This window comes from Salvelinus alpinus, chromosome 1, assembly GCF_045679555.1.
Source record: "Salvelinus alpinus chromosome 1, SLU_Salpinus.1, whole genome shotgun sequence".
NCBI classification, from domain to species: Eukaryota; Metazoa; Chordata; class Actinopteri; order Salmoniformes; family Salmonidae; genus Salvelinus; species Salvelinus alpinus.
In genome coordinates, this window is record NC_092086.1 from 23984478 (window position 1) to 24008989 (window position 24512).

Genomic DNA, 24512 nt, shown 5'->3' on the forward strand with positions numbered 1-24512 from the left:
CCAAAGGGTTCACATACTTTCTCTTGCCACTGTAATGTCATTGAAATTATGCAAAAACAACATTGATTCAACCATTGTGTGTCATTTAAATGGAAGAAAGAAGGGTTGGGATTTCAAGGACAACAGCAATTTAGAAGTCTGTGGTTTTCTAATGTGAATGGTGAGGGGAGAAGAGGCAGGTCTTGGTTTGACATACACAGCCATGGCCTATCTTTTATCTGCAGTGTCACAGATACAAACCCCCCGGAATGTCCGCTTACTGGCTTACACTCTGTAGGATGGCAAGGATAATGTCCAAAGAGTGCCAGCAGCACGAATTACGCAAGTAAGAACTCTACAGACAGCTATATTGATCCTCTAATACAGGACTAGTAAAGGCCCAGTGCACTACTTTTGTGAGAGAAAAAAAATATTATAAAATATATATTTATATATTCAGATTTTTCAGGCGTCCCGCAGCAACCCTACTTCCCGCATCTATGTGAATAGGGTGCTATTTAGGACCCACTCTTCCCCCTGATCAAAAAAATATTAGAGGAAAGGACATGGTAGTTTAATCTGTTACACAATAGTTCTTGTTCCATACAGTTTCATACCAGGCTTCAAATACTATTACAAATATTTTTAACACTTACCTTTATTTATTTTTTGCCTGCCAAGAGTTTTGAATTTTGGGGGACTTTCTATTGGTTCCATTGTGTCAGGCAAGCTTATTCAGGCCCTAGAGTATTGTAAATGATTTGGAATAGTATTTGAACCCAGGTCTACACAATAATCTGTGCTCCTGGGAGTGCTGCAGCTCAGCATGAAGACAGCAGAACAGTGTTCGCCGTTCGTTTTATGCCAAAGATAACAGTTGTCTGTCTGCTGCATGTTGTTGTCTTTCTTTGCGTTTGGAAGCTGTCGATGATCAGAAGGGTAAACGCAACTGTGTGAATAACTTGGTTCTCGTCCACTCAAAGCTATGTGTGACGCTTGTATGGTGTCTCATGTTCCCTCCTCTACCTCACTGGTTGGCTACTGGTTGGCTACTTTCACAATCCGGGTCGAATGAACAGTATGTTTGACATAGCCTGCACAGCAAAAATACAAGAGGTATCTGGCATAATTTAGCTCTAATAATTATGTTAACATAACGACTATCATTTTCAATACATTTGGTTAATATATTTACTTGATGATCTCTAGGCCTATAATCAATAAATCATGACATTTCCAATAATTATTTTTAATCTCACAACTCAAATGAAGACCGGAGGTAAACAAGGCTTCAGCACACTAACCAGCTTCGTCTTTTCGTAGTGTGCTGCCTCAGTCCGAACGTAATAGCCTGGTGACAACGAGGTTACTGCATGCTTTTACTTTTTTTAAATGGGAGGAAACGGAGAAGGAACGGGGAAATAACGGACCAGTAACTCCATCTGTGCGTTGGGCTGGAGAACAGTAGCAAGCAGCAGCAACAGCCCTGTACGAGGTCTCTACCCGGTGTCTGTCATTACAAGCTGTGAGTAGCTAATACAAGCTGCGCGCGCTCCGCATCTCCGCTCTATCCGGCCCTTTTCACTCAAGGCATTCTCTGTGCGCACTTTACCATGTAGCCAGATGCACAGAGTCGTTCCGCATACATTTATTTATTTTCTTGCGTAGACACATTTTCAATGATCTCGATCTTTTTTTACAATTTATTTCAGCATGATGGCAAATTATCAAAGGTTGGTTATTTTGAAAGGTGAATTCAAATGGCAGAGAGCTGTCAAACCTCGTTTCGGCTGAACGTATTGGAGAGGTGTTTGAGAAGGTTTCATGGTGGGAAATGAAGACCCATTGAACTCAGATAAACGGAATAAAGTTTAACATTGGATTATATTTAATCGATTTTAAAGGTAAGGAAAATATAGAAATGTGTCATTATCAAAATGCAATGTTATATCGGGTCTTAAAATTTTCCAACTGAAATTTTCTGTCAATTTAAGTGTATGAAAAAATTATTTAGTCTATCATTCTTATTCAGTCATCATGGTAAAGAAACACAATGGAAATCATGTGTGTTGATGTTATTGAAATATTGATTAAATATTTAATCTTCAAATCATACTATTGCTTTACTCTACTTACTTTTTTCAAATGTATTGTCACATTCATAGACTGAGTGACTTATGACACTATTTTATCAGATGACTATCATTGAATTAACTCTTTCATGTTGCGCATATTTACATTTTGATGGTTCCAATCCCTGACCACTCTCTGTGATCACATCTGAAACGTGGATTTGAATGTTCTGATCATCGGCTCAACAGGGTCAGTTGCTGCAAGAACAAACAGATGAGTAGCTCCTTATCGTCTATTCCAGATTTCCCACACAGCCCTTTAAATCACTGCGCTAAAGGTTTGTGACAGAGTCACTGTGTGCCTGAAAAGACAGAGCGGAGTAAGCTGGCAGAACAAGATGGCAAGCTATCAGGTGCATCGTGACAGTGCTCTACAGCACGTTGAGTTAGAACACGACATAAGGGGCGACAGGTAGCCTAGTGGTTAGAGGTTTAGGCCAGTAACTGAAAGGTTGCTAGATCAAATCCCCTGGGGCTGACAAAGTAAAAATATGTCGTTCTGCCCATAAACAAGGCAGTTAACCCACTGTTCCTAGGCCGTCATTGTAAATAAGAATTTGTTCTTAACTGACTTGCCTAGTTAAATAAAGGTAAAATAAAAATAATAATAATAATAAAATGTAAAGATCCAGTGCTTCAAAAGACAGAGCAGAGTAAACTGACAGAACAAGGTAGCAATCTGTCAGGTAGTGCCTGAACAGCAGTCATGTGGTCTAAACCAAAGCAATGTAAAGCATTGACCCAGCCGGTGAAGAGAAACTGGCAGACAATCTATCAGGTGCCTGAACAGAGATCTATTATATTCTAAACCAATGTAAAGCATTGTGTTGCGATTTCGTTCTGAAGGTAGGTAAGGAGTCAAGCGCAGAGATGTCAATGTAGCGTTTTTTTAATAGGCAAGTTCAAAAACGGTACAGGTACAATCACACACAAAAAACGCCCAAGACAATGGGAACTCACAGTTACACACGGAAGGAGAAAAAACCAACGCTCCTTACTATAATAAACACACGTGAATAAACTGAGGAAAGCCTCCACAATCAACATGAAAAGAATCCCGCACAAACCTAGGCGGGAAAACAGGGGTAAATATACACACAGGAATTAAAGAAAATGAAAACCAGGTGTGAATGAACCAAAGACAAAACAAACGGAAAAATAAAAATGGATCGGTGATGGCTTGTAGGCCGGCGACGCCGACCGCCGAGCACCGCCCGAACAAGGAGAGGAACCATCTTCGGTGGAAGTCGTGACACATTGACCCAGCCAGTGAAGAGAAAGGGGTGTAAACTGGCAGACAATCTATCAGGTGCCTGAACAGAGATGTATTATACTATATTCTAAACCAAAGCAATATAAAGTATTGAGCGGTGGTCTATTCTATTTGATTCTAAATCAATACGCTGTAAAGCATTTAGACAGCCTTGGTTTATGCGAGCTGGCCCAGAACGTCTTGGAGCAAGAGCCTATCTCCTGCTTCTGTAGCGTGAGGCAGCTTGAGTAACCCCCTGGACAGGACGCTAGTCTATGGCAGGGCCTTACCCGAAATCTCATACCTCCTTATCTCCTTAATGCTGAGTGCCAAGCAGAGACGTATCAGGTCCCATTTTTACAGTCCTTGGCAGTGTGTGAATTACAGGGGGCGGGGGGTGGGGGGGGGGCTCTGCCCCCTTGAATGAGACATGAGCTCTCCTGAATACAACAAGGGTCAAACTTTGGGGGGGACTTTAATTTATGGGTCCAGTCCACTAGCGAACTATCAACATTGTTTCAACTGGGCCCCTCACAGTTTTCCACGCTAATGAACTCGGGACAGACACAGACAGCAGTTTTCCACGCTAATGATCTCGGGACAGACACAGACAGCAGTTTTCCACGCTAATGATCTCGGGACAGACACAGACAGCAGTTTTCCATGCTAATGAACTCGGGACAGACACAGACAGCAGTTTTCCATGCTAATGAACTCGGGACAGACACAGACAGCAGTTTTCCATGCTAATGAACTCGGGACAGACACAGACAGCAGTTTTCCACGCTAATGATCTCGGGACAGACACAGACAGCAGTTTTCCACGCTAATGAACTCGGGACAGACACAGACAGCAGTTTTCCATGCTAATGAACTCGGGACAGACACAGACAGCAGTTTTCCATGCTAATGAACTCGGGACAGACACAGACAGCAGTTTTCCACGCTAATGATCTCGGGACAGACACAGACAGCAGTTTTCCATGCTAATGAACTCGGGACAGACACAGACAGCAGTTTTCCACACCAATGATCTCGGGACAGACACAGACAGCTGTTTTCCACGCTAATGAACTCGGGACAGACACAGACGGCAGTTTTCCATGCTAATGAACTCGGGACAGACACAGACAGCTGTTTTCCATGCTAATGATCTCGGGACAGACACAGACAGCTGTATTTGCATACCGTATTTCAGCCTCTTTTTCTATCAGGTGCCAATCAGCCCACATGTTGTCTATTCTATTGAGGCAGGGCCTGAAAAGACAGAGGGAAGTCATCTGGTAGAACAATGAATCAGGTTCCTAAACAACCCACAGGAGGACTTCTAGTCTATTCTTCTCTATATTCTATTCTATTTTATTCTTCTCTATATTCTATTCTATTTAATTCTATTTAATTCTATATTTCAATTCTACCACTAGGCTTAGATCTGAGACTGAACCACTTGTTGACGACTTGCTCAATGTTACATTCAGAACATACTGTACAGTGCATCTATTCATAGTTCAGTAGCCAACGTCAACCCACCAACTTCATTTCAACAAGTCCAAATTGTACATCTAAGCATGGAGCAAACATGTTGCATCAAGCATCTGAAATGGCACCCTATTTCCTATGGGTCCTGGTCAAAAGTGGTGCACTATGTAGGTAATAGGGTCCCATTCGGGATGCAGGATATGATTAGGTAATTACACTGAGTGTACAAAACATTAGGAACACCGTGCTAATATTGAGTTGCACCCCCCTTTGCCCTCAGAACAGCCTCAATTCGGTGGGGCATGGACTCTAGAAGGCGTTGAAAGCATTCCACAGGGATGCTGGCCCATGTTGACTCCAATGCTTCCCACAGTTGTGTCAGTTGAGTGTGAAAAAACAAGTAGTATTGCAGTTCTTGACACAGGCTTAAAAGTCCTTCTTTAACCTGTCCCCTCCCCTTTATCTACACTGATTGAAGTGGATTTAACAAGTGACATCAATAAGGGATCATAGCTTTTACCTGGCTTCACCTGGTCAGTCTATATCATGGAAAGAGCAGCTGTTCCTAATGTTTTGTACAAATCAAATCAAATGTTTATTTGTCACATACACATATCTAGCAGATGTTATTGCGAGTGCAGCGAAATGCTTCAGTGTACAGCAGTGTTGTGAATTTGGTGCATTGATGCAACCGTTTCTGTTGTTAGGCTACTCTCTTTGTCTCTGGCACGGTAGGTGACGAGCTAGCTTTTCATTAAACAACATAATGAGGATTTCTATCAGCCTAATCGGGGTGCTCTTACAAGGCTGGATTTCTTCTAATGCGACTGTCGCTTTAGGTATAATGCTGTAGGTATAATGCTGTAGGTATAATGCTGTAGGTATAATGCTGTAGGTATAATGCTGTAGGTATAATGCTGTAGGTATAATGCTGTAGGTATAATGCTGTAGGTATAATGCTGTAGGTATAATACTGTAGGTATAATGCTGTAGGTATAATGCTGTAGGTATAATGCTGTAGGTATAATGCTGTAGGTATAATGCTGTAGGTATAGTGCTGTAGGTATAATGCTGTAGGTATAATGCTGTAGGTATAATGCTGTAGGTATAATGCTGTAGGTATAATGCTGTAGGTATAGTGCTGTAGGTAATTGCTGTAGGTATAATGCTGTAGGTATAATGCTGTAGGTATAGTGCTGTAGGTATAATGCTGTAGGTATAATGCTGTAGGTATAATACTGTAGGTATAATGCTGTAGGTATAATGCTGTAGGTATAATGCTGTAGGTATAATGCCGGGAGCCGCTTGTGGATTTGACAGCTCTAATGCAATTCCACCTCTGACACGTCAACACAACCGCTATGTGGGTGTCAGCTAGCGTGGACCTGATAGAATGTAGCCCACGGTCTGCGCCCCAAATGCCACTCTATGGGCAGTGGACACCCTATGGGCAGTGGACACCCTATGGGCCCTGGTCAAAGTAGTGCAGCACAAAGGGATGGAATAGGGTTCTATTTGGGATGAACACATGGACACGTGGCCCAGGCAATGTCAACATCTGTTTTACTGTTTTGTTTTCAACATCCCACAGACCCCTCCCTCGTATCTGGTGTTGCTTATTTAGCACAACAATACCCATCCCACAGACCCCTCCCTCCTCCCTCGTATCTGGTGTTGCTTATTTAGCACAACAATACCCATATCTCAGACACTTCCGAGGCAGCTTTCACTGTGCAGGAGGTGCAATGACAAATTGTCATAATGAAAGACGTTATGATGTTGATATTATCTCAGGTTGGCAGGGGGCATCCCTCCCACGGCGTGCTGACACCGAACTGCACTCTAATTTGACTCTGTCACGGCTCACTGATTGTGGTGCCGCAGTCCTTCCTTTCTTTCAATTACATAGGCGGGAAGCATTTACATACTCATTTGCATTCATTCCCACCCCCTAATAAATACACGTTTTCTATAACAGTGGAGAGGAGTAACCTTTGGGTTGTTATTTACGGAGGGAAGAATATAGTCTAGTATCAAGAGAAGGACAAGCAGTTCTCAGGAAGGGGCTGTGACTGGGGAGTTGACTGAATTACTTCCCTACGGTGTGTGTGTGTGTGTGTGTGTGTGTGTGTGTGTGTGTGTGTGTGTGTGTGTGTGTGTGTGTGTGTGTGTGTGTGTGTGTGTGTGTGTGTGTGTGTGTGTGTGTGTGTGTAGCGCAGTGTGTGTGTGAGTGCATACATACGTGTGTGTGTGTGTCTGTGTCCACGTGTATGTGCATACGTGTGTGTGTGCCAATGACTGGAACGAACTGTAAAAATCTCTGAAGCTGGAGACTCTTACCTCCCTCACTAGCTTTAAGCACCAGGTGTCAGAGCAGCTCACAGATCACTGCACATAGCTCATCTGTAAATAGCCCATCCAATCTACCTCATCCCCATACTGTATTTATGTATTTATCTTGCTCCTTTGCTCCCCAGTATCTCTACTTGCACATTCATCTTCTGCACATCCTACCATTCCAGTGTTTAATTGCTATATTGTAATTACTTCGCCACCATGGCCTATTTATTGCCTTACCTCCCTTATCCTACCTCATTTGCACATGCTGTATATAGATGTTTCTACTGTATTATTGATTCTATGTTTGTTTATTCCATGTGTAACTCTGTGTTGTTGTATGTGTTGAACTGCTTTGCTTTATCTTGGCCAGGTCGCAGTTGTAAATGAGACTAGCTTACCTGGTTAAATAAAGATTTAAAAAGAATGTGTGTGTGTGTGTGTGTGTGTGTGTGTGTGAGAGAGAGAGAGAGAGAGAGAGAGAGAGAGAGAGAGAGAGAGAGAGAGAGAGAGAGAGAGAGAGAGAGAGAGAGAGAGAGAGAGAGAGAGAGAGAGAGAGAGAGAGAGAGAGAGAGAGAGAGAGAGAGAGAGAGAGAGAGAGAGAGAGAGAGAGAGAGAGAGAGAGAGAGAGAGAGAGAGAGAGAGAGAGAGAGAGAGAGAGAGAGAGAGAGAGAGAGAGAGAGAGAGAGAGAGAGAGAGAGAGAGAGAGAGAGAGAGAGAGAGAGAGAGAGAGAGAGAGAGAGAGAGAGAGAGAGAGAGAGAGAGAGAGAGAGAGAGAGAGAGAGAGAGAGAGAGAGAGAGAGAGAGAGAGAGAGAGAGAGAGAGAGAGAGAGAGAGAGAGAGAGAGAGAGAGAGAGAGAGAGAGAGAGAGAGAGAGAGAGAGAGAGAGAGAGAGAGAGAGAGAGAGAGAGAGAGAGAGAGAGAGAGAGAGAGAGAGAGAGAGAGAGAGAGAGAGAGAGAGAGAGAGAGAGAGAGAGAGAGAGAGAGAGAGAGAGAGAGAGAGAGAGAGAGAGAGAGAGAGAGAGAGAGAGAGAGAGAGAGAGAGAGAGAGAGAGAGAGAGAGAGACATGGACATGACAACATAAACTAGCTGGAAACCTGTACTCAGACTTGTGATAAAAGGCAGAACTGAAACTTTTCCATTTGGTATTTAAAAGGAGAGGGAATTCCCAGGGGAGCTCTCCATACACACACCAGGGCCCTCCTGTTGCATCTTTTAATCTGCTGTGGGATTACATTTGATAAGGGCCTTTAAGGCTGAATGGTAGAAGAAGTACCCAACATGCTGTGAAACCAATGACTGAGTGGTTAACCTTTCACGAGCCTCTACCCCGGGTCCGGGATCACCCCCCACCCCCCCCACACACTGATTAGCATAGCTAGCATAGCTTCACAAGTAGATAGTAGCATCTAAATATCATTAAATCACAAGTCCAAGACACCAGATGAAAGATACAGATCTTGTGAATAAACCCATCATTTCTGTTTTTTAAAATGTTTTACAGGGAAGACACAATATGTAAATCTATTAGCTAACCACGTTAGCAAAAGACACCACTTTTTTTACTCCACCAGTTTTTTACTCCATCAGTAGCTATCACAAATTCGGCCAAATAAAGATATATATAGCCACTAACCAATAAAAAACCTCATCAGATGACAGTCTGATAACATATTTATGGTATAGGATAGGTTTTGTTAGAAAAAAGTGCATATTTCAGGTAGAAATCACAGTTTACAATTGCACCGACCATCACAACTCGACTAGAATTACTAAAGAGAGCAACGTGTATGACCAATTTACTCATCATAAAACATTTCATAAAAATAGACAAAGCATAGCAATGGAAAGACCCAGATCTTGTGATTTCAGACAATATTTCAGATTTTCTAAGCGTTTTACAGCGAAAACACAATAAATCGATAAGTTAGCATACCACATGTGCAAACGTTACCAGAGCATCGATTCAAGCCAAAGAGAGCTATAACGTAATCATCGCCAAAATATATTAATTTTTTCACTAACCTTCTCAGAATTCTTCCGATGACACTCCTGTAACATCATTTTACAACATACATATAGAGTTTGTTCGAAAATGTGCATATTTAGCCATACAAAACCGTGGTTATACAATGAAAATACTAGCAAATCAAGCCTCAAAATGTCGGACGTCATCTTTCAGAGTGATCTAGTTTAATCGAAAGCTAATCATATACTTGACTAAAAAATACAGGGTTGACAGGAATCGAAAGACAAATTAGTTCTTAATGCAACCGCTGATTTACATTTCTAAAATTATCCTTACTGTGCAATACAGGGTTCGCCAAGTGAAGCGATAACAAACAAAATGGCGGATTATGCGTTTAAAATATTTCGACAGAACAACGATTTATCATATTAAATATTTCTTACTATGAGGTGATTTTCCATCAGATTCTTGGGCAATGTATCCTTTCTTGGGTCTAATCTTCTTTTGGTCGATAGATGTCCTCTGTCCTTCGAAATGTCCACTAACATCGACCGAGACCCCGAAACGTGCCCAAAGCTTCAAAGTGCACGACAAAGAAATTCCTCAAAATCGCACTAAACGGATATAAATTGCTATAAAACGGTTCAAATTAACTACATTATGATGTTTTTAACAACTATAACGAGTAAAAACATGACCGGAGAAATATCACTGGCTAAACAACCATTTGGAAGGAGGCAAGTCCGATGTCCATCTTGCGTAAGACGCGCGAAGGGAAAGAACGGTACTTCCACGTTTTGTTGTTTTATAGTGGCTCTGATTGTGCAATCGACTCCATTCAAAGCGTGATGACGTACTGACACCCAGAGGAAGACGTAGGCAGTGTCGGTTTCTCCATAGCATTTACAGGCACCTTAAAACCGACCCCAGATCAGGGGTCAAAATTTCTGAAATCTGACTCCCTGTCAGGAAAAGTGCTGTAGAAGTAGTTCTGTACCACTCAGAGACAAAATTCCAACGGCTATAGAAACTAGAAAGTGTTTTCTATCCAATAATAACAATAATATGCATATTGTACGATCAAGAATTGAGCACGAGGCAGTTTAATTTGGAGACCAAAAAATGCTAATGCGGAACAGCACCCCCTATAGTTGCTGGGCCCTCCTACAGAGGTGTCATGACTCATGTCCCTCACTAATGCTTTTGTGTGGGCAGTGATGGCCCAATTCAATATATTTCAATGCATTCTCTGTGAAAAAATGAATTGTACAGTGCCTTTGAGAAAGTATTCAAACCCCTTGACTATTATTGTGTTACAAAGTGGGATTCAAGTGGATTAAATTGTCATTTTTTGTCAATGATCTACACAAGATACTCTGTAATGTCAAAGTGGAAGAACAATTCCAACATTTGTAAAAAAAAAATATATATATTTATATCAAAAATAATACAGTAATATATATCTTGATTAGATAAGTATTAAACCACCTGAGTCAATACATGTTAGAATTACCTCTGGAAGCAATTACAGCTGTGAGTCTTTCTGGGTAAGTCTCTAAGAGCTTTGCACACCTGGATTGTTCAACATTTGCACATTATTCTTTTTTTAATTCTTCAAGTTCTGTGAAGTTGGTAGTTGATCCTTGCTAGACAGCCATTTCCAAGTCTTGCCATAGATTTAAGCCAATTTAAGTCAAAACTGTAACTAGACCACTCAGGAACATTCAATGTCATCTTGATAGGCAACGGCAGTGTATATTTGGCCTATAGGTTTTCCACTAGAATTTTGCCTGTGCTTAGCTCTATTCTGTTTAATTTTATCCTAAAAAAACTCCCTAGTCCTTGCCGATGACAAGCATACCCATTACATGATGCAGCGACCACCATGCTTGAAAATATGAAGTGATACTCAGTGATGTGTTATGTTGGTAACTACAATGTTGTTGATCCATCCTCAGTTTTCTCCAATCACAGCCATTAAACTCTAAAACTGTTTTAAAGTTACGATTGGCCTCATGGTGAAATCCCTGAGCGGTTTTCTTCCTCTCTGGCAACTGAGTTAGGATGGACACCTGTATCTTTGTAGTGACTGGGTGTATAGATACACCCTCCAAAGTGTAATTAATGACGTCACCATGCTCAAAGGGATATTCAATGCCTGCTTTCTTTTCTTTCACCCATCTACCAATAGGTGACCTTCTTTGTGAGGCATTGGAAAACTTCCCTTGGCTTTATGGTTGAATCTGCGTTTGAAATTCACTGCTCGACTGAGGGACCTTACAGATAATTGTATGTGTGGAGTACAAGGATGAGGTAGTGATTTAAAAAATCATGTTAAACACTGTTATTGCACACATAGTGAGTCCATGCAACATATTATGTGACTTGTTAAACAAATGTTTACTCCTGAACTTATTTAGGCTTGCCATAACAAACGGGTTGAATACTTATTGACTCAAGACATTTGAGCTTTCTTTTGTAAAAAAAAACTACATTTAATCAATTTTATATTCAGGCTGTAACACAACAAAATGTGGAAAAAGTCAAAGGGTCTGAATACTTTCTGAAGGCTCTGTATATTTTATCCCAAATGGGATCCAAATCAGGGGACATGTGCCCTCGGTTAATGGGCTTTAATAGAGCATGATGCCTATGCATTCGTGGACAGGATAAAGGTCTATCCCCATCGATTTTCGAAGATCATGGGGCTTACCCAGTACTGATTACCACAGGCTGACTGTAGACAGAGGCTGCAGCTGAACCAGCCAACCAAGAGTCTCTCTCTCAGCAGACACCTCCAGGGCCAGGGTCCTCATTTATAATCTTATGTACATTTCACACTCAATTTCTGCGTATGCCATTTCTGAAAAGTCTGTGCACTTACAATAATATTGAGATTTATAAACGTGGCGCAAGCCATACATTGCATGTTTCCCGTTAGATATCAGGCCTGTCATAAAACTGTGTGCGCCTGAACGAGCATTAAAACTCTGCCTGGAAGACGCCTCCATTCACCTTTTATAGTGACAATAACGTCCTTTATTTCCTGTATAATGTGGAACTATTGCCATTTGGCCACTGCATGCAAACGGCAAATTGGTGTTCAATATTTAGTTTATTGAGTTTATACTGTATGTCCAGCCTTGGTATAGGCTCTGAGATTAAATAGGTAATGATGTCGCGCTCCTATTGCACATCAATACTGTAGCCTACCCATACCGTCAACGATTATTTATGTATGCAGGGCTTACAAATGAGGCCCCAGGAACCAATGGTCTGAAGTGTGATTGCAACACAGGTTACACAGTGGTTACCAAGTTACATAAGGACATTAGTAAATATATACCCAATGCATTGGAGGTAGGGGAGAGCAAGCTGCCCTGTGTGCAAGACCTGGGTTCACATAGTATGTGTTCTTTGAGTGTTTGATTGGGTCTGTCTGGAGTGCCAGAGGGGTGGGGTTTACAGTTCTGGGACTATTTCATTGGTTCCATTACGCCAGGCAAGCTCAATCAAGCCCAGGTAAAGTATTTGAAATAATTTCAAATAGTATTTAAACCAGGTCTGCCTGTGTGGTTTCAAAAGCCATCCCATCTCTTCCTGGTTTGAGACAGGTTATTTTTACAGTAGTCTGTGATGAGCATAGTTTTATTGCAACAGCACAAGCGTGGCACACTCATTAAAATCCTAATCAGTGAAGTCAACAGCATGTGCCATCCTCGGAGCTGAGGGGGGCAGAATTACCTGCATTGTCTGGAAAAGACAATCACTTTTAGTTATGCTACAGTCTACACGTAAGCATTTGTAGACAGTCATAATAGTCTTCATATTGTTAGAGTCAGTGGTGTAAAGTACTCAAGTAAAATGACTTTAAAGTACTACTTAAGTAGTTATTTTGGTATCTGTACTTCACTATTTATATTTTTGACTACTTTTACTTCACTACATTCCTAAAGAAAATAATGTACTTTTTACTCCATGAAACCCAAAAGTACTCATTACATTTTGAATGATTAGGAGGAATTCACACACTTATCAAGAGAACATCCCTGGTCATCCCTACTGCCCCTGATCTGGCAGACTCACTAAACAGAGAACATCCCTGGTCATCCCTACTGCCCCTGATCTGGCAGACTCACTAAACAGAGAACATCCCTGGTCATCCCTACTGCCTCTGATCTGGCAGACTCACTAAACAGAGAACATCCCTGGTCATCCCTACTGCCCCTGATCTGGCAGACTCACTAAACAGAGAACATCCCTGGTCATCCCTACTGCCTCTGATCTGGCAGACTCACTAAACAGAGAACATCCCTGGTCATCCCTACTGCCCCTGATCTGGCAGACTCACTAAACAGAGAACATCCCTGGTCATCCCTACTGCCCCTGATCTGGCAGACTCACTAAACACACATGCTTTGTTTGTAAATTATGTCTGTGTTGGAATTTAATTTAGAAAAACAAGAACTGCAATGATCTTTGAGGTTCATTAGGGACAAAAGAATGTAAGATTATTTGTAATGAAAATCTCAGGGGGGAGGGGAACAGAGAGTATATGTACGTTTATATTTCGTAACTGTCTGCTGTTATATTTTGGGAGGCTTTTCAAAAATGTCTGTTCCCTAGAGAGAGAGAATGAGAGACAGAGACCGAGAGAGAGCGAGAGGCCACATTGATTCTGAGAGGCACCACATTGATTCTGTTATTTTATTCCATCCATTCAGGTGGGATGTCATAGTCAGAGTTCCTTGGATATCTGAGAGACATTGAGGAACCAGAGCCACCATGGACTCCTGGGTGTTCCCCTCCACGCTTCCCAACCTAACCGAAGAACCCCTGATGTACGACAGCTTTATTCTGGGCAACGAGTCAACGGAACCCAATGGTACCTATATGGGCGACAACACGTTCAACCAGACCAGCACCATGGTCATCACCTTCCTCTACTTCCTGGTGTGTGGTATCGGTCTCTGTGGCAACGCCCTTGTGATCTACGTCATCCTGCGCTACGCCAAGATGAAGACGGTCACCAATATTTACATCATGAATTTGGCAGTCGCAGATGTTCTGTTCATGTTGGGGTTACCGTTCATCGCCATTCAGCTGGCGCTGGTCCACTGGCCGTTCGGTGCGGTGCTGTGCCGCGTGGTCATGACCGTGGACTCACTCAACCAGTTCACCTCCATCTTCTGCCTTATGGTCATGAGCATCGACCGCTACCTGGCCGTGGTGCACCCCATCCGGTCCACCAAGTGGCGCAAGCCACGTATGGCCAAGACCATCAACCTGGCGGTGTGGGGGGTGTCACTCCTGGTCAACCTGCCTATCATAATCTACAGCGGTTTAATCACCAAGCACAACAGTTGCTTCTGTACCATCGTGTGGCCGGAGCCTGAGGAGGCCTACTACACCGCCTTCATGTTCTACACCTTCGTCCTGGGTTTCTTCCTCCCGCTCATGGTCATCTGCCTGTGTTACCTTCTCATCATCATCAAGGTCAGTCTCATGGTCAACTGCCTGTGTTACCTCACCATCATCACTAAGGTCGTACTAGTTTTACATCGTTCTGCCACCACTATGGTGTCCATATTAGGGCATCCTCAGTGTCACCTGCTGAGACCAAGGCGGACCTACATAGATGAGACTGACATCTCCATGACTACTGCCGCCTTTCTATACTTATATTTTCATTTGAACCTGACTAAATTGTTGTGACCTATTGTTTGTTGTGACCTATCGTATGTTATAATGGTAGCACAGCGTGTCTACTTTAATCTATCGTATGTTATAATGGTAGCATAGCATGTCTACTTTAATCTATCATATGTTATAATGGTAGCACAGCGTGTCTACTTTAATCTATCGCATGTTGTAATGGTAGCACAGCGTGTCTACTTTAATCTATCGTATGTTATAATGGTAGCACAGCGTGTCTACTTTAATCTATCGTATGTTATAATGGTAGCACAGCGTGTCTACTTTAATCTATCGTATGTTATAATGGTAGCACAGCGTGTCTACTTTAATCTATCGTATGTTATAATGGTAGCACAGCGTGTCTACTTTAATCTATCGTATGTTATAATGGTAGCACAGCGTGTCTACTTTAATCTATCGCATGTTGTAATGGTAGCACAGCGTGTCTACTTTAATCTATTGTATGTTATAATGGTAGCACAGCGTGTCTACTTTAATCTATCGTATGTTATAATGGTAGCACAGCGTGTCTACTTTAATCTATCGTATGTTATAATGGTAGCACAGCGTGTCTACTTTAATCTATCGCATGTTGCAATGGTAGCACAGCGTGTCTACTTTAATCTATCGTATGTTATAATGGTAGCACAGCGTGTCTACTTTAATCTATCGTATGTTATAATGGTAGCACAGCGTGTCTACTTTAATCTATCGTATGTTATAATGGTAGCACAGCGTGTCTACTTTAATCTATCGTATGTTATAATGGTAGCACAGCGTGTCTACTTTAATCTATCGCATGTTGTAATGGTAGCACAGCGTGTCTACTTTAATCTATCGTATGTTATAATGGTAGCACAGCGTGTCTACTTTAATCTATCGTATGTTATAATGGTAGCACAGCGTGTCTACTTTAATCTATCGTATGTTATAATGGTAGCACAGCGTGTCTACTTTAATCTATCGTATGTTATAATGGTAGCACAGCGTGTCTACTTTAATCTATCGTATGTTATGATGGTAGCACAGCGTGTCTACTTTAATCTATCGTATGTTATAATGGTAGCACAGCGTGTCTACTTTAATCTATCGTATGTTGTAATGGTAGCACAGCGTGTCTACTTTAATCTATCGTATGTTATAATGGTAGCACAGCGTGTCTACTTTAATCTATCGCATGTTGTAATGGTAGCACAGCGTGTCTACTTTAATCTATCGTATGTTGTAATGGTAGCACAGCGTGTCTACTTTAATCTATCGTATGTTGTAATGATAGCACAGCGTGTCTACTTTAATCTATCGTATGTTGTAATGATAGCACAGCGTGTCTACTTTAATCTATCGTATGTTGTAATGGTAGCACAGCGTGTCTACTTTAATCTATCGTATGTTGTAATGGTAGCACAGCGTGTCTACTTTAATCTATCGTATGTTGTAATGGTAGCACAGCGTGTCTACTTTAATCTATCGTATGTTGTAATGGTAGCACAGCGTGTCTACTTTAATCTATCGTATGTTGTAATGGTAGCACAGCGTGTCTACTTTAATCTATCGTATGTTGTAATGGTAGCACAGCGTGTCTACTTTAATCTATCGTATGTTGTAATGGTAGCACAGCGTGTCTACTTTAATCTATCGCATGTTGTAATGGTAGCACAGCGTGTCTACTTTAATCTATCGTATGTTGTAATGGTAGCACAGCGTGTCTACTTTAATCTATCGTATGTTGTAATGGTAGCACAGCGTGTCTACTTTAATCTATCGTATGTTATAATGGTAGCACAGCGTGTCTACTTTAATCTATCGTATGTTATAATGGTAGCACAGCGTGTCTACTTTAATCTATCGTATGTTATAATGGTAGCACAGCGTGTCTACTTTAATCTATCGTATGTTATAATGGTAGCACAGCGTGTCTACTTTAATCTATCGTATGTTATAATGGTAGCACAGCGTGTCTACTTTAATCTATCGTATGTTATAATGGTAGCACAGCGTGTCTACTTTAATCTATCGTATGTTGTAATGGTAGCACAGCGTGTCTACTTTAATCTATCGTATGTTGTAATGGTAGCACAGCGTGTCTACTTTAATCTATCGTATGTTATAATGGTAGCACAGCGTGTCTACTTTAATCTATCGTATGTTGTAATGGTAGCACAGCGTGTCTACTTTAATCTATCGTATGTTATAATGGTAGCACAGCGTGTCTACTTTAATCTATCGTATGTTGTAATGGTAGCACAGCGTGTCTACTTTAATCTATCGTATGTTGTAATGGTAGCACAGCGAGTCTACTTTAATCTATCGTATGTTATAATGGTAGCACAGCGTGTCTACTTTAATCTATCGTATGTTATAATGGTAGCACAGCGTGTCTACTTTAATCTATCGTATGTTATAACGGTAGCACAGCGTGTCTACTTTAATCTATCGTATGTTATAACGGTAGCACAGCGTGTCTACTTTAATCTATTGTATGTTATAACGGTAGCACAGCGTGTCTACTTTAATCTATCGTATGTTATAATGGTAGCACAGCGTGTCTACTTTAATCTATCGTATGTTATAATGGTAGCACAGCGTGTCTACTTTAATCTATCGTATGTTATAATGGTAGCACAGCGTGTCTACTTTAATCTATCGTATGTTATAACGGTAGCACAGCGTGTCTACTTTAATCTATCGTATGTTATAAGACTCAAAGCACGCTGCTCAATGGAGACCTGCAGACCAGCATTTGATGCGTGTCTACTTTAATCTATCGTATGTTGTAATGGTAGCACAGCGTGTCTACTTTAATCTATAATTTTCTTCTTTTGTTTTTGCCTGTGCGGTGATGTGCCTTGAGATGTAGCTATATTTACCTATATTTTAAAGTGGGCTATACAGATAAAATCTAGAATTATTACTACTATTAAAGGGAAGTCCTCAGGGATCTGTGTCGGGTCTCCTAATATTTATGTTTTTTTTAAAGAGTGCTATACAAATAAAATCTTTCATTTTTTAGGTGAAGTCGTCAGGGATCCGTGTCGGGTCCACTAAGAGGAAGCGCTCGGAGAGGAAGGTGACCCGCATGGTGTCCATCGTGGTTGCCGTGTTCGTCTTCTGCTGGCTGCCCTTCTATGTCTTCAATGTGACTTCGGTGACAGGAACCATCTCCACCACGCCCTTCCTGAGGAGCACCTTTGCCTTCGTGGTTGTCCTGGGTTACGCCAACTCGTGTGCCAACCCCATCCTTTACGCGTTCCTGTCGGAGAACTTCAAGAAGAGCTTCCAGAACGTTCTGTGTCGGAAGAAGGTGGGCGGCCTGGATGTGATTGAGCGCAGCGACAGCAAGCAGGACAAGTCACGCATGATGAATGACCCCACGGAGACTCAAAGCACGCTGCTCAATGGAGACCTGCAGACCAGCATTTGATGCTTGTTAATTCTAACGCATCCCTTATGTGTGATCTATACAGACATCTTTGATTTCACATCAACTCTCCCTCACCCTCACAAGCTCATCACACACAAACAAATAAACTAACAAAACACACACACACACACACACACACACACACACACACACACACACACACACACACACACACACACACACACACACACACACACACACACGTGTTTCTGCAGGTGGAATTGGTCATCCTGACCTGTTATCATGCCCTATGAACAGCTCACGTATGGAGAGTGATTGTAGTTTATCTCATGGTGTGATATTTTGTAAGCAGTTTCTTCTCCCTGTGGACGAGGTGAAAAAATGCCAAAGGAACTAAGCCCTCATGGTGTCTGCTCCTCAACGGCTGTTATCACGTTCTTTATGTCTCATATCTCTGTTTACCAACTCTCTCTTTACTTTCTCAAAAGACATACAATGACATGACATTGGGTTTTCCTGGTCGTAAAACCCATACATTGTGATATATTCATAAAGGAGAGAATACTAACTGTAGTTGTGACTTTGCTTTCTGGTGTTTGGGTGGAAAGCTGAAGACGTGTACTGAGTGTATTGACGCTAGTGGACAGTGACAGGATCATGTGAGGACCAGAACAGGGTTGTGTTCATTAGGCCCCAAATGGAAGAAAGGGGAGTGAAACCGGGAAGTGCTACCTGAACTTGTCTAATAAGAAACATGTGTTGTCCACTGCAGAGCATTTTAACATGTTGTGTCCTGATAAGTCCCAGACCGTTACCTACGGTTACTGATTGACAGCAGATGAGACTTAACCATGGAGAACAAGGATTCCCTGCACATATGTTTACACTAGCAGGGAGAACCTCCACCTCAATCTGTATCTTTGTCACATCGTCCTGTAGCCGAGATAAATAACAGACTAGGACTATAGCAGACTCACTGTGTGCGTATTGTCTGTTTACAAAGATTGTGTGTCCAAAATGGTGGGCTCTGCAGAATGTGGAATTAGTAACATGCCTCTATTCTTAGATAGAGTATTACTTAACACAACAGTGAGCAGCAGGCCACATCACCTTTGGATCATTACACCAAGGTGTAGTTTGGTTATCTAATGACTTACTACAGAGAGAGGAGGAACAGTAGAGATACTGGAACTACTTTGAAATGACATAAAAACACATGATATCCCAAATGGTTAAGTTGCTGGCACAAGTCCTGCTGAGACTGATGATGTCCAAATATGGACTCTGTAAAGTCGGCTTAACATTATGGTTGACCTTAGTGCTTCTTTTTTTAATCTCAGAAAGACACATATTTGCTGTGGACAAATACTCAGCAGTGAGTCATGGACCAACAGCAAAGAGCTGAACAGAGTTACAGAGTTGGAATCACATGACCTAATGATGCCTCTATGAATGCACCCTTACTATGTAATTGAACAGTTTCTCTCTCTGTGTGTGAGAGAGTGAGTGTGTGTGTGTACACGTGTGTGTGTACTGTACATACACAGTGTTTTATTTGATACAGCATTCAGTCCAAGGCCATGATTTGTTAAAGTGTAGAATGAGTAGATATTGTACCCAATATGGATACCAGGTGACCTCACCAGGAAAAACTCAAGGCCAAAATTATTATTCTAGCCCAGAGTGTTTCTTGGTTGGGTTATTATTATTATTATAGCCCCGTGTTTCTTGGTCAGGTCACATGATCAGAAAGGGTGCAGAGTCCTACTATAGAGAGGAATGCTGACATGTTATATTGACGATATTAGCATGGCATCGACCAAGGCTAATCACTAACCAGACTGCTGCTAGACTCTATAGACTCCAACGTGTGCTGTAATTGTCAAGTCAACATTGTCATGTCGTGGTTGAGAATCAATTCATTCATTTTTCGTCTAAGCTGAATAGAACTGTTTGGTTGTTTAGATAGCAAAGACAATGCATTTTTCAATCACTATTGTCCAGTCCGATTTGAAACCATCACGTCACGTTTCACGTCATTCATAAATTGTTGCTCTTGCTTTTATGTTGCTGTTACAGAATAATGTCCAAGAAAGACCAGTCTTTGCTTCAGCAGGTATTGAATAGTGTAGTGGTCTTCATTGCTGAAAATTAAGCAGCGCTAACCTGTTTCTCTGTCAAGCAACATTTCTTCAAAGCCCAAAGAACAAATCCACAGTCTGATCAGTTACAGATCAAAATGGCAGTTGTCAAACACACTGCAGGTCATGCTACAAACACCGATAAATCTCTACCGCATCGTGGATTCATTATTTGAAATAGTTACCCTTAGTTTGGCAGCTGTTTGACCTGCATCTGACCCACATTTTATAGCTGGTCTTCAGGCTTGCCGAGTCATGTCGTGTTTGAAATGCTGAGCTCATCACAGGCTACCCAGGCCTAGGGCAGGACAATCACCCACCTACCCCTACTATTTCTGAGAGGTCAAGTCTACTCATCCCAGGCCACCCACCCAGGCCTAGGGCAGGACAATCACCCACCTACCCCTACTATTTCTGAGAGGTCAAGTCTACTCATCCCAGGCCACCCATCCAGGCCTAGGACAGGACAATCACCCACCTACCCCTACTATTTCTGAGAGGTCAAGTCTACTCATCCCAGGCCACCCACCCAGGCCTAGGGCAGGACAATCACCCACCTACCCCTACTATTTCTGAGAGGTCAAGTCTACTCATCCCAGGCCACCCACCCAGGCCTAGGGCAGGACAATCACCCACCTACCCCTACTATTTCTGAGAGGTCAAGTCTACTCATCCCAGGCCACCCATCCAGGCCTAGGACAGGACAATCACCCACCTACCCCTACTATTTCTGAGAGGTCAAGTCTACTCATCCCACGCCACCCATCCAGGCCTAGGACAGGACAATCACCCACCTACCCCTACTATTTCTGAGAGGTCAAGTCTACTCATCCCAGGCCACCCATCCAGGCCTAGGACAGGACAATCACCCACCTACCCCTACTATTTCTGAGAGGTCAAGTCTACTCATCCCACGCCGCCCATCCAGGCCTAGGACAGGACAATCACCCACCTACCCCTACTATTTCTGAGAGGTCAAGTCTACTCATCCCAGGCCACCCATCCAGGCCTAGGACAGGACAATCACCCACCTACCCCTACTATTTCTGAGAGGTCAAGTCTACTCATCCCAGGCCACCCATCCAGGCCCAGGGCAGGACAATCACCCACCTACCCCTACTATTTCTGAGAGGTCAAGTCTACTCATCCCACGCCACCCATCCAGGCCCAGGGCAGGACAATCACCCACCTACCCCACACTCTGTCTGTGAGGTCAGCTCTGGCACGCTGGCATATGGAGCATTACCACTGGGCACACACTGGTTCAATCAATGTTGTTTCCACGTCATTTCAACGTGGAATATACGTTGAATTGAGCAATGTGAATTTGAGAAGGGCTAGAAAACATTGTACCCCTAAAGGGGTGCAGCAGTGTTCCTCCTACTACCCATCATCATCATCATCACTCCCTTCCCCTAAATCTCACAGGTATAACCTGTGGATGGATCTATGCCTATACAGTAGTGTGTACTATACTGTAGATCTGGCTAGAACAGTCAGTATACAGCCTTCTCGTCATAAAGGGTCACCTGACACAAAGTTCATCATAGACATGCTGCCCAATTTGCCTTCGTTTGTCCCCTGTTCAGGCTCTGGCGCCACACTCCTATGTGTGTGTGTGTGTGTCTGTGTTCGTCTGCCATGCATGAGTGCGTGTGTGTTTCGTGGGAATGGTATGTGTGTGTGTTTTGAGGCTATACATTTTTCTGTGTGTGTGTGTGTGTGACAAAACAAGCCTCCTACCCCTAGGCCTCAGCATCTCATCCTCCATCCTGTCTCCTGAACAAGAGAAGCGTACATGAGTGATTCATCCCTCTCTTAACAGTTCTGAAGACACATGATGAATGTTGCAAATACATCCAACTCAGACATTTTACTGACAGGTTCTGGTAGGTTCTTTTGATTATATATATGACATACATACACACACTGGACAGTTTATTAGGTACACCTCCATGTTCACATGGCTTGCTATATAAAACCAAAAGCCAGGCACAAACAGTATTCACTTACTGTTCAATTGAATGTTAGAACAGGCAAAACAAGTGACCTAAGCATCTTTGAGCGCGGTATGATCGTTGGTGCCAGGTGCGGCGAATCTGGTATCTCCGAAACATGTCTAGGGTTTATCGAGAATGGTGCGACAATCAAAACACATACAGTCAGCAGCCGTCCTGTGGGCGAAAACAGCTCGTTGATGACATCTGCACCATTGAATTAGTAATTACAACATTTCATTTTAAAGGATTTCTTTGGCTGTGTTTACAGTCACACAATTAGGATATTTTTCCCCAATAATTTGTTTTTTGACCAATCACATCAGATCTTCTCACATCAAAAGACCAATTAGTGAAAAAAAGATCACAATTGGGGTGACTGTGTAAACACAGCATCAATAGCCTTGTCCAGATAATGCATGCATTTCTGCCAAACCCCTCTGACACTCAATGTTGTCTTGTCATGCCGTACATGACAAACACAGTCAGAGAAGTTGGCTTAAGCACATACAGCTCTGTCCACAGCTACATCAACAGATAAAAAGAACCGTTATATAAACCACCGGGGGTTGGTGGCACCTTAATTGGGGAAAACTGGCATGTGGTAATGACTGGAGCAGAAATAGTGGAACGGTATTAAATACATCAAACACATTGTCTCCAGGTGCCATTGATGCCATTCCATTTGTTCCGTTCCAACCATGATTATGAGCCGTTCTCCCCTCAGCAGCCTCCTATGATATAAACTAATGTATTGGATTGTCTTTACATTTTGAATAGCATCACATTTTATTTGGAATTGACAGAGCAGTGGTTCCCAATACTGTTACGTGTGAAGGAGAGCACAGGCTCCATAATCTGGCTTCAACCTCCATTATGAGTGGCCGCTGTATCTCTGCTTCGTGAAAAACTTTTTCATACCTTTTTTGACTATTTAAAAATCGGACCATGGCCTTTTATTAGATTTTTTACATGTCTCATGCTTATTAGACTTCATTTGAGATTACAATATTACATGCTGTTGTTTGTTTACAACCTGCAGTGGGTAATATGTTAGGACAGCAGCACATTTTCATCCAACCATGGCACCCTGGCTTGGCTACATTGTCTGTAGACCTTACAGAATGGGGACAATGACTACACATCCCACAAGTGCTGACGTAAATTGATATGTTATTAGCTATACAAAGTTTCAGGCTGTTGTAGGACTGTTGCAAATAGTTAGTCAAAATGGTTATTGTGATATAAAAGGGCAACTCTATAGCCTCCATTCATTATCTGTGTCCATTACTACTATTATTCTCAGTAGATAGAAGTTGCCGGCTGCTATGGATGATGGTTGATTATCTTACGTTGACCATACCAGGACATGCTCCCGTCCATACCAGGACATGCTCCCGTCCATACCAGGACATGCTCCCGTCCATACCAGGACATGCTCCCGTCCATACCAGGACATGCTCCCGTCCATACCAGGACATGCTCCCGTCCATACCAGGACATGCTCCCGTCCATACCAGGACATGCTCCCGTCCATACCAGGACATGCTCCCGTCCATACCAGGACATGCTCCCGTCCATACTAGGACATGCTCCCGTCCATACTAGGACATGCTCCCGTCCATACTAGGACATGCTCCTGTGCATATTAGAACAGCTTCCTAATAGGACAATGTATCACCTACCCTCAAGCATTACCACCAAGGGAGACAAGATCTGACCCTGTATCAGTGGTTAGGGACAACTTCTACCCACTCCACTCTCCTCAGAGTCTGTTGCTGAATGGTTTCATTTGTTTGCCTCTGTACAAGGAATTAGTATTACTCAGGGGCATTCTCTCTCTGATTCCATTTTGCCATTATGTCTTGTTTTTGTACAAAATATGTATTTAGCATTGTTAATATTATTGCTGTTCCTTAGAAATATTGTTCCTTTGTTTGCTCATAAAAATATTGCAGTTGCATGTGTGCGTGTGCTTCTTCATGAAACGCTTGATGGCTGATCTCCTTACCACATTGTCATTCATAATGATGTACACAGTAAGCCTAAAGTCCTGACTTTAATAAGTGTAAGAGATTTGAGTATTGATTAATAATCCACAAAATCCTATAAGAGAATACATTTAGTCACGTCGCGTCCCTATCAG

At 42.3% G+C, this 24512-nt stretch overlaps 1 protein-coding gene across 2 annotated transcripts; it reads left to right on the forward strand.

The window, feature by feature from the left end:
* Window positions 1-1028: 1028 nt before the first annotated feature.
* LOC139580137 (somatostatin receptor type 2-like) lies at window positions 1029-24329 on the forward strand. 2 transcript variants are annotated; one of them, XM_071408701.1, is made up of 3 exons: window positions 1029-1883; window positions 13874-14645; window positions 17857-24329. In XM_071408701.1, the coding sequence occupies exons 2-3, from the start codon at window positions 13935-13937 to the stop codon at window positions 18265-18267; spliced, it is 1122 nt and encodes a 373-aa protein (XP_071264802.1). In that variant the 5' UTR covers window positions 1029-1883; window positions 13874-13934; the 3' UTR covers window positions 18268-24329. The 2 variants fall into 2 exon arrangements, with proteins under 2 accessions (XP_071264802.1, XP_071264880.1); XM_071408779.1 differs by lacking the exon at window positions 1029-1883 and adding an exon at window positions 11361-11462.
* The last annotated feature ends 183 nt before the right edge of the window (window positions 24330-24512 follow it).

Coding starts and splice junctions, on each gene's coding strand:
- LOC139580137 (XM_071408701.1), top strand. CDS start 13,935: ATGGACTCCTGGGTGTTCCCCTCCACGCTTCCCAACCTAACCGAAGAA. Junction 14,646..17,856: donor ACCTTCTCATCATCATCAAG/GTCAGTCTCATG, acceptor TTCATTTTTTAG/GTGAAGTCGTCAGGGATCCG.